Source organism: Theobroma cacao, chromosome 6 (genome assembly GCF_000208745.1).
Source record: "Theobroma cacao cultivar B97-61/B2 chromosome 6, Criollo_cocoa_genome_V2, whole genome shotgun sequence".
Classification (NCBI taxonomy): Eukaryota; Viridiplantae; Streptophyta; class Magnoliopsida; order Malvales; family Malvaceae; genus Theobroma; species Theobroma cacao.
The window spans coordinates 1,513,893-1,524,817 of NC_030855.1; the positions used below are offsets into that span (position 1 = coordinate 1,513,893).

Here is a 10,925-nt window from a genome sequence, read left to right on the forward strand (position 1 = left end):
TTAAAAAGTAAGGGATGGTGGCAAATTAAAAAGTGACGGGTGGTGCCACCACTTTCAATTCGGACAATTAATCAACTTCGGATCTATTTAATTCAAAATAAAAGTAAAAAATTTAATAGAATGTAATAAAAAATAAACCTTATTTTAATTTTCTTAAACAATTTTAAAAAGTTTTTTAAAACATTATGTATTTTATTTTTGAATATCAAATACCCTAAAATATAATAAAAGATTAAAATTAATTATAAATAATATATATATAAAAATCTAAAAATATTATATTTATTAAAAAATTAAAAATATACGACCTAAATGTTACAAGTCGGAATTTAAGCCCAATAAAAGCCCACATTTCCAACCCAAAAGGCATGTATGGTGGTAGATTTACCTCATTTCTTACTGATGTGAGATCCATAATATTCTACTTCATCCAATTTTACTAATGTAAGATCCATAACATTCTAGCTCATCCAATTTTACTAATGTGGGATTTGCAACAGTTTACCCCACCCAATTATTTTACGTGGGATCTGTGATATTTTACCTTTCCCAAATTTATAACGCTCTTGTTGCACTAGCTCTTTTATCTGTAAAAGAAAGAAACATTTTTTTTAAAGCATAAAAGAAATAGACATTTATATTAGTCCGAATCTACCTCGACCTTTGTATCTCTCATGAAAGTCCACATAAGTAAAGATTCGAGTCTGCATGATGTGAAGATTTGGATATGTTTTAATACCACTTGTCACGAACTAGAACTTAAATTCAAGCTCAAAACTCATACAGTCTTAAACTTTCACATCAATGAAGATTCGGGGTCTGCATGATGTAAAAATTCAGATTTGCTCTAATACCACTTGTTAAAACCTTAAATAAAAGAAGAAAATAGAGAGTTATTTAGAGCAATGATATAATTTGTTATTTCTCTGATGTGTGTTACAAATAAGGAGCAAAGGCTTATTTATAGACTGATGGATAGAAGAGAGCAAAAGTCGATTCGGTCATTTTTTGGTTCGATTTTTTTGTAAAACAGACCAAAAAATTAATCTCTTTTAACCGATCGAACCACATTGTATCAAAAGTCAATTTCGATCGATTTTAAGAGGCTTCGGTTCGATCAGTTTCAGATCGGTTTTTATGGTGTGACTTGGGGTTGACTTGGGCTGTGAAGGATTCAAATAGAAAAAGAAACACAAAAACAGATGATTAATAATAATGGATCCATGGGCTATGAAGGATGTTTGTTAGCAACCGATTGGTAGTTGAAGCACCAGTTGAAGAATGGAAGAGAACCAACTTGGTTGGTGGTTGTTGGTTTAGGGTTTAGTATGAGAGGGAGAGGCGAAAAGGGAAAGGAAAATTAGGGGGGTCGGGAGAAAGAATAGCAGCAGCCAACAGATGTGCTGCTGCGTTAGAAGGGGGAGGAGGGTGGGTTTAATGAAGGGTAATATTGTGTTTCCCCCATAAAAAAAGTACTTCCCGATCTGTTAATCGGTCAGTTTGGGGGGGAAAGAGTCCCCCTTGACGGCCGAGCCAATTGACCAATGAGGCCGATCAAAACAACCAACGGTGGCTATTGCAATTGACGATTGCTATTGGTTGCCCGATTGTAGCCGACCGCTGCACACTCCTACTGATGGCCCCTTTTAGTTAAATAAGATTAAATTACATGATAGAGATAAGATATGATAAGATAAAAAATTTAATTTGAAGAGATAATATTCAAATTAAATCTAACTACTAATATAATATAGTAAATCTACATTTATATCTAGATATACATTAGTAAATCCAAGAGTTTAAATTAATTTAGACATTCTTAGGGGTTTGTGGACATTTCTACCCCAATGTCATGGGTTGGCCATTTGGATTGGTCTGTTGGGGTATTTGACCTGCTGGTTTGTTTGGGTTATTTGACTTATTTGTTGGGCCTAAATTAATCTGAACTCTTAGATTGTGACACTGAATTAGTTACTTTTTAATTCAAATTCTCTTTAATAATATATATTTTTAAATAAAACATACATTTCTCATGTCAAAAAAGTTTTGTTTAAACTCTAAATCTTGAAGCTTTTTTTAATAGTTCTGAAGATCTAATTTTTTGTTTCATGTTTCAATCGAAAATTAAAAAAGAAATTTAAATAATTGGATAGTATAAAACCAACATCAATCTTGTCAAAATGTATTATATTGTATTGTAATAGATGCATTCATCATACATATTGTGTATTTTTTTTATAATTAATCAAATATGATATCAATATATATAATTTTTTGTTAATATCTTATCTTATCACGTAATATATTTTGTATATAATATAACATTAATAATTATATTAAATCTTATTATGAAATTTTTTTATCATATATTGTGTTTTTAGTTGTGGAATTTCTTGAAAATGTTCAACCTCAGTTTGTATTTTGTTTTATTTTCTATTATTTATTTATATATTTATATATAAATATTGTGTAGATTGAATTGAAAATAATTACAAGTGATATGACTTTCACCATTCTTATAAAAAAAATAGTTGTATTCTGACTTAAAATATAAGTCATGGAAATAAATTTGAATATTCACATAAATTTATCATTAAAGAAAAAAATTATTCGTATTTTTTTAACTTAAAAAAAATCAATTGACGATATATCTATAATTATAACTCTTAATTTGATCATTATATTATTAATATGATTGTTTGTTATTAATGTTAAAATTTTGTATGTCATTTTTTTTCAAGAAATTGTTAAAAATATAATTTTAATTAAGTTGATATTAAAGTTTTAACATTTTAAATTGATCATGAAAAAATGATTTAAAATATATAAAAAAAGAAAATTAAGCATTTGAAAAAAGAAAGAAGAAATAATTTAAGAACGTTTAGAATAAATGAGTAAATATGGTGAAATATTATTGTATTAATAAAATTATTTTTTATAAATTTTAATTAAAATATTTATAGTTAAAAATAATTTTTATATTTAATAATAAAGTTAAATTAAATAAGCTTAAATGAGCATACTGAGCCCAACGCAGGCAGCACTCCCCTACAAACATCAACGAACAGAAGAGGACGTAAGGAACTCTGGTAAACTTAACAATGGGTGAAGCCGAAACAGCTCTAAAAGAAGAGGAAGGAGGAGGGGAAAGAGAGAATCATCAGATGGAGAAAAGCAGGAAGGAGAAGAGGAAACAAATGAAGAAGATGAAGAGGAAGCAGGTGAGGAAGGAGGCAGCGGAGAAGGAGAGGGAGGCGGAAGAGGCAAGGCTCAACGACCCTGAGGAGCAGATGAGGATTCAGAGAGAGGAAGAGGAGGAGAGAAAGAGGAGAGAGATAGCGTTGAAGGAGTTCGAGGAGAGGGAGAGAGTGTGGATCGAGGCTATGGAGATGAAGAGGAAAGCTCAAGAAGAGGAGGAAAAGGAGGAGGAGGAGGAGAAAAGGAAGGATCTAAAGGAGGATGCCAACGGAGAACAGGTTTCTTTATTCGGCTTCTTCTTTTTATTTTTTTGATTGTTTTCTGTGGTGTTTGGTTTCTCTGAGAAAGTGCAGGAAAAGGGGAACGAAAGTAAAAAAGAAAGGAAAACATTTTAATCTTTAGTTAAATTAGTTTGTGTGAATGTATTCTGTAGCTAATAGGAAATTTGTGTTTTATTTGGGTTAATTTTCTATGTTTACTGCTAGGTGGAGTTTGTTATAGTCACATTCTTACAGATTCTTCATGAAAGAATTTGGACATTTTGTGTTTATTATTTATAAAATGGGTTTCCTTACATTATCGAATGATTGGGCAGGAAGAGATGAGTGATGATTGGGAATATATAGAAGGGTCACCTCAAATTATCTGGGAAGGAAATGAGATCACTGTCAGGAAGAAGCAAGTTAGGGTTCCAAAGAAAGATGCAAATCAAAAGAGTAAAGAAGAGGTAAAGCTGCAACAGTCACCCATGATTTGGTTTTTTTATGCTATGTTTTCTCTTCCGCTTCCAGTGACAATTCTGGATGTTGAAGGATTTTGTTCCACAGGATGCTGATAGGCCTACATCAAATCCGCTTCCTCCACAATCTGAAGCTTTTGCTGACTACCTGAATGCTTCTTCAGCACAACAGGTGTTAGAGAGTGTAGCTAAAGAAGTACCTAACTTTGGAACAGAACAGGTCCACCATTTATCACTCTTGTATGCTAAATATGGATCTTCATGTAAACTTTATTCCCATGCAGATAGCTACCATACCTTATGTTCTACGGATGCAATCTTTCTCTCTCTTGGGGGATGGGGAGGTTGGATTAGTCAGGAATCATCATTCTAACCTCATGATTGCAACTTTTGATAGGATAAAGCTCATTGTCCTTTCCACTTAAAGACTGGAGCATGTCGATTTGGTCAGCGTTGCAGTAGAGTTCATTTTTACCCTGATAAATCATGCACGCTACTTATGAGGAACATGTATAATGGTCCTGGCCTTGCTTGGGAGCAAGATGAGGGACTTGAGGTCTGTAAATGCTGCCTTCATGCGATCCTTGTGACTTGTATCCTGATAAAAATTCTGCCATTATCAAATTACTGCCATACTTGCAATCAATTCATAGATTGGGTTCTTTGCCCAATAAAGGGAGACATTCAAAGTTTGTTGCACAACAACCCTGAATTATCTGTATTGTTTTTTACAACTCTGAAGGTATGAAGGTACATAAAAGTGCCTTCAGATTTCCACTTTTAAAGTCATGAATCGTCTTATTTTATCATGCCATTAGTCAATGTTTCAAATTCATATAATCTTCATCTTTTTTAGGTTTTTGTCTAGGCCATTTTTTGCAATGCCTTAAAGTATATTACTGATGTGTCATAGTTTGAAACTGCACTTTGACTCAGTTTTTCTTTAAATTGTTATTAGTTTCTTTAACTTAAATCAGAGATGCATGGAGTCACTTCAGTGGAGGTTCTTGGTATTGGCATTGGTTGGTTGACATTAAAGCTATTAGCTAACCTGTATCCTACTTGCTGGAATGAGAGTGATTATCTTTGACTTTTTATTTTTCTTTTTATCTTTTAATTTTGAATCTGTTTCCCAAACTACACTACAGCATTTTTTTTTTTTTTACTTTTTCCCCTTTCTCCTTTTCCTGTTTCATCCTGTCGTCTTTTGCCTTATACTCTTAGACCAATCATTACGCCCATAATTTTGGACTCATACTGTATTAGCTATCAGGTAAAGACACATTTATCCTTGATGACATTTTACCTGTTGGCTTCTTCTAGTGATCCATAAATACTATATAATTCAAGTTAATATGACGAATAAACTTTCATGGTTACACTACTGCAATCATTTGTTCCACTTGTGTTTATTGCTTCTTGAAAACTAGTAGTTTCAACTGGCAAGGTTATCTTTAATTTGTAGCTGTTTTTCCGGCAGTTATCATCACTTACTCAGGTCTAAGAACACAGAGAGCAACATCAGATTGTATACAAATGCTGTTGGACTTCTTTTACTTCAGAAATCTCTGAGGAAAAGGAGAATTAAGAACTTAGTTTTAGTGTATAGAAGTTGTCTCTACCACCTAGTATTAGATAAAGTTTTTAACATTTCTTTTTCTAATAGTTGGTGTAGGGGGAATTTGACCTTGAGACCTCTATTTTGCAGTTAAAGTGAAACTATGGTCAGGTTATTGACTTGGCCACAGCTATTGTCTTTTCCAGTTTGTTTTAGTTTAGATCACAAGGAGAAGAAAAATATGATTATATTGCTCCTACTTGGTACAATCTAAATGCCTTAGTTTGGGGTTCATCAAAATAGCCTCATTTATCTGAATTTTAGGCTTCATAATCTGCTATTTTCTAACAGTCTGGTGGATTCTGCAATTGCACATCATGCTGGTCTGCGATTGCTTCAATTGCAGTTGCTAACTTATCTAATGCCCTCTGTTGATATATCAGATTGCTTTTGTCATCAAGACAACATTAGTTGTTCATGTCTCAACCCCAATGCTCATATTGGTACAGCAGTAAATGATAAGTTACCTTGGTTTACCAATACAGTTCTACTGTCCTCAAGGTGAATTTGAGATTGCAACTGGCGATCTTAGGTTCAGATATTGGGGAGGGAGGTGTGTGTTATAAGAGGGAAGAGGGCTACCTTGTTTTTTGTAGCCTCAAATGCAATAGTGTTCCATATGTACATAATAATAATAATAATAATAATAATAATAGAGAAAAAAGGAAAATCAATAGAATACTACTTAGCTGTAGCTGTTTATATACAATTTATTGCGGTTGAAATCATAAATTAAGAAGATCTAATAAGCCTCCTATCTTTGTCCTTTCTTTTGTTTACATTAGCTTTCCATAAAGCAGGGATCATATTTTAAGTGAACTAGATTCTTATCTCTTACTAAGTAGCTTGGTTTCAAAAACTTTTGAAACTTGAATGTTGTAAGAAAATCTAAGGGAAACAATACATATTTAAGCATGCAAGGAATTGGCACAAAGAATTATCTTTATATCTTGAATTTACAAATTGAAAAAAGTAATTCAAACAAGCGAAAGAGAGTAGCTTAGTTTTTTTGAATGAATTTGGTCTAAAAGATTAAACATTACTGGTTTTTTGCTCACAAATTTTCAAAAGAAAAGCTTTATATATTTTTGAAAACCAAATGCTAACCTGGCTAAGGTTTTACTCTCTAATTAAATTACTTATTGAAATATTTCATATATATATATATATATTATCCTTAGTGAACTAGTTGTCAGGAGGTACACAAACCATAGTAACCATGTGCTATATGCAGATAGATGTGTTTATGTGTTGTCACATACACACACATATAGATATATTGCATGCTTATACAAGGATTTTATACAGTTAGTTCACCATTCCTTATTTAAATATTAAGCATAGTTATCTCACCATTTTATTCCATTTCTTTATCCTTGTAAAATCTAATTGGTCTCATGGTGGTCATCCATGAAGAATGACTTGTAGATGAATGCAGAAAATTAATAGATTGAATTTTGTATATATATGATTTATATGTTATCTATCTTCTTTTTATCTTATTACTTGAAGATATCTCTCAAAATTATTGGTTGATTTGTTGTCCTTATTGTTCAGTATACGGATGAAGAGGTTGAACGGTGTTATGAAGAATTTTATGAAGATGTGCATACAGAGTTCTTAAAATTTGGGGAAATTGTGAATTTCAAGGTTGCAAACTGCTCTTCCTGCCCAGCTAATGATGTCTATAACTTGCTTTCAAGCTGACCTATAAATTGAAGCATTCTGCAACTTGCTTTTCTTTTTTGATCATTATTTTATTGGATATTTTATGATGGATTTTGTTTAATAAGTACAGTCAAAATATAACCAAAATTGACAAATGTTTTCCCTTTCTTTTTCTACTCAAAATTAACATAACCTTTAGTCAGTTCTCAGGACGATTGAAATTGTGTAGGCATGTTAGTTGTTCTCTTCTCTATGTTTGGTGACTGGACTTTTTTACTTTCAGTTTTTTAGATTATCATTTGTGATGTCTTGGTCAGGTGTGTAAAAATGGTGCATTCCACTTGAGGGGAAATGTGTATGTACATTATAAGATGTTAGAATCAGCCGTCCTTGCTTATCACTCTATCAATGGGCGATACTTTGCTGGCAAACAGGTAATTCTTTCCCTCTATGATTTAATTAAATGCCATTGCCACAGGGAAATACTGAAACATGTGAAAACTGAAAATTTTGGTTTAGTCTCGGGTTGTGATAAATTTAATTAAGTATAGGACTTTTTTTTTGTATTTTAGCCTTATATTTTCCATAATTGGTGGAATTACTTTAATGCTGGCATTTGATAGATATTTGTTGTTTTAGAATAGTTTTATTACCATTTTCTTGCATATATGGAACATGGAACAATCTTTTAAACCAAATGAACAAAAAGTGATATGGGTATCCTTACTCTTATGCAGTATTTTATTGACCACAAATGAAATATTTGCCTGCAATCGCATTTGTTTGTGAGAGCTATTATGAATGGTCACTACATTCTTGTCCTGAGATGCAGATATGCATGGCTAGCCCTTAAGAATATAAAACCAATTACCATATCCATGGGCCTATTTTTGCTTTCTGGTTTCTTAAATTCTTGTGGTTTCATGATAGGTAAAATGTGAGTTTGTCAACCTTACCAGATGGAAGGTTGCCATTTGTGGGGAATTTATGAAGTCAAGACTCAAGGTACTTTTAGCTTCCTCGTTTCATGCAACAGTAGTGAGATTAAGTTCTTCATTGGCTTTCATTGTTTTCCTCTGTGCGTGATTTGTTGGATTGAGATATTGCAAAAGAGAAAAAGAAAAAGGACCAGCAAAATTATCTTGTGTTTTCTTATTGATGCTAATTCCAAAAGATAGTGTTCTTTCTAAATGATGATCTGTTTCATCTCATATTAACAGACGTGTTCTCATGGAACTGCCTGCAATTTTATACACTGTTTCCGCAACCCTGGTGGAGACTATGAATGGGCAGATTGGGACAAACCACCCCCAAGATATTGGGTGAAAAAGATGGGTGCTTTATTTGGATATTCGGATGAAGCTGGTTTTGAGAAACAGATAAAGCAAGAGCATTCAGGGCAGGCAAGGAACCGTAGCCGGGTGATAAAATCAGATGCTGACAGGTACGCAATTTTAATTGTAGTAATAAGTGTGACTTTTGGTTTTATCATGTTGCCCTATGCTTCGTGTTGATGTTGTCTGTTTCTAATAAAAATTGCTTACATGTTAATGGGGGTAGAATGTTTGGATTTTAGATTTGTTTGTCTGTTACAATTTTACTCCTTTAGGTTTAAAATTGAAGTCCATTGTCCTACATTTGGTAGGGTTTGTTCAATGTCTCATTATTTTCTAATTTACATGGTAGGCACCGCTCAAGAAGATCAAAATCCAGGGAGATGAATCGTTTGATTGGTGGTGCTGATAGAAGCCCTTGCATCGAAGATGATGTTGAAGAGAGTAGTCATAGTCAAAGGGGCAAGAATAATGATAGAAAGCAAACAAAAAGTTTAGATGGAAGATCATATAGAGAGAGCAAAAGTTTAAAATGGGATCAAAACAGAGAGAAAAACCATGATACCAGTTCTGATGGAGGTTACTCAGACAGCAAAAGGGGCAAGAAAATTGACAGAAAACGAGCCAAAACTTTAGATGGAAGATCAGACAGACAGAGAAGTTTAACATGGGATCAAAACAGTGAGGAAATCCATGATACCAGTTCTTGATGGAGGTTACTCAGACAGTAAAAGGGGCAAGAAAAATGACAGAAAACAAGCAAAAACTTTGGATGGAAGATCAGACAGACAGAGAAGTTTAAAATGTGATGAAAATAGTGAGAAAATCCATGATACCAGTTCTGATGGAAGTTACTCTGACAGTAAAATGGGCAAGAAAAATGACAGAAAACGAGCAAAAACTTTGGATGGAAGATCAGGCAGACAAAGAAGTTTAAAATGGGATGAAAACAGTGAGCAAATACATTATACCAGTTCTGATGGAGGTTACTCACACAGCAAAAGGGGCAAGAAAAATGAAAGAAAAAAAGCAAAAATCTTAGATGGAAGATCAGACAGACACAGAAGTTTAAAATGGGATCAATACAGAGAGAGAACTCTTGATACAAGTTCTGATGAAGGTTATTCAGAGAGGGACATTGATGCAGCTAGAGATGCTGATGAAGTTACACACCATTGTCATGCAAAGGAACATTCAAAACACCAGAGTGAATCATTGGAATACTTGGCTGACAATAGGAGCTTCAAGAACAGAGACTATGAAGACACAGAAAATTCCCCTGCTCAGACCAAGAAAAGGACTAGGCATAGGAGTAGCAAAGGGGGATAAACCAAATGACTATGGAAATTTGGTATTTTACTGAAAATTAAACACTAAATAGATGTTTTATTGATTTTTTTCCTCAGTATTTTACATTAGTGAAAGTTAAAAAGGAAAAGTAAAAAATTACAAAGGAAAAGATTATAAGGTTAATTTAGTTAAATGGCAAAATTTTTCTTAATATTACATTTTTGACATTTTTTTTATTAAAAATCTTTTATTTAAGTGGTTTTTAAAATGAATTATAAAATGCTTTGAAATTGAATTTTTTATTTTAATTTAATGATTTATTAAACATGATCAAAATAGTAAACATTTTTTTGGGGGTTTCATTTTAGTCTCAACCCTTGAATGTTTCATTTGGGTTTTTAATTTTTTAAATGATTTTATTTTGGTCTTGTTACTAAAATATTTCGTTAAAATTAACGTAATATCACGTTACAGTGATGATAATATATACGTATATATATATTTGTAATAAAATTATCAAAATATTTTTATATTAAAACCTAGTATAATTGTTCATAATTAAATGTATTTTTGTAATTTTATTAGATGAAATTAATGATGTCATTTAATTGAACTTATGAATAGAGATTAATTGAGAAAAGAATAAATTATAGAGTGTCACGTGGAAAAAATTATAATTATAAGAGATGTAGGCAAGTTTGTTATAAGATTGATTATAATTTTTGTAATTTTTACTATTTTCTTAATCATTTTAATATTAATATTTTCATATCTTTCTTTATATTATAGGAATCGATAAATTTACAATTTGATACAAATATCGGATATCATCTAACCCCTAAGATAATAAATTACCACTTTATGTGGGTTGAGTCGGGTTTGGATTGACTCACTTTGAGTTGAAAAGGAAAATTAAGTAATTTTTCAATTTGCTTAGTTTTGAATTCAAGTAATTTTAAATTAGACAAAAATGATTTAAGTTTGGATCATTTTAGATTTAAATTATTAATTTTTAAAATATAATTTGTTAAAATTTAAATGAGTTCAAATTATTTACATTTAGGTTTTATTATAATCA

General features: G+C 31.8%; 2 protein-coding genes across 3 annotated transcripts; both read left to right on the forward strand.

Annotated features, from left to right (window-relative positions):
• LOC18595201 (zinc finger CCCH domain-containing protein 5) lies at positions 3,029–9,950 on the forward strand. 2 transcript variants are annotated; one of them, XM_007023041.2, is made up of 9 exons: positions 3,029–3,476; positions 3,794–3,925; positions 4,011–4,157; positions 4,335–4,493; positions 7,113–7,205; positions 7,541–7,657; positions 8,154–8,228; positions 8,444–8,667; positions 8,910–9,950. In XM_007023041.2, the coding sequence occupies exons 1-9, from the start codon at positions 3,102–3,104 to the stop codon at positions 9,265–9,267; spliced, it is 1,680 nt and encodes a 559-aa protein (XP_007023103.2). In that variant the 5' UTR covers positions 3,029–3,101; the 3' UTR covers positions 9,268–9,950. The 2 variants fall into 2 exon arrangements, with proteins under 2 accessions (XP_007023103.2, XP_007023104.2); XM_007023042.2 differs by having other exon boundaries at positions 4,026–4,157.
• LOC108662616 (splicing factor U2af large subunit B-like) lies at positions 9,273–9,962 on the forward strand. Its single transcript, XM_018123762.1, has one exon. It carries the CDS (start codon positions 9,425–9,427, stop codon positions 9,884–9,886), a length of 462 nt encoding a protein of 153 aa, XP_017979251.1. The 5' UTR covers positions 9,273–9,424; the 3' UTR covers positions 9,887–9,962.

Excerpts from the sequence above, each read along its gene's own strand:
- LOC108662616 (XM_018123762.1), top strand. The coding sequence starts at position 9,425 with ATGGGCAAGAAAAATGACAGAAAACGAGCAAAAACTTTGGATGGAAGA.
- LOC18595201 (XM_007023041.2), top strand. The coding sequence starts at position 3,102 with ATGGGTGAAGCCGAAACAGCTCTAAAAGAAGAGGAAGGAGGAGGGGAA. Across the intron at positions 4,158-4,334 it reads CTAACTTTGGAACAGAACAG|GATAAAGCTCATTGTCCTTT; the intron begins GTCCACCATTTA and ends AACTTTTGATAG. Across the intron at positions 8,668-8,909 it reads ATAAAATCAGATGCTGACAG|GCACCGCTCAAGAAGATCAA; the intron begins GTACGCAATTTT and ends TTTACATGGTAG.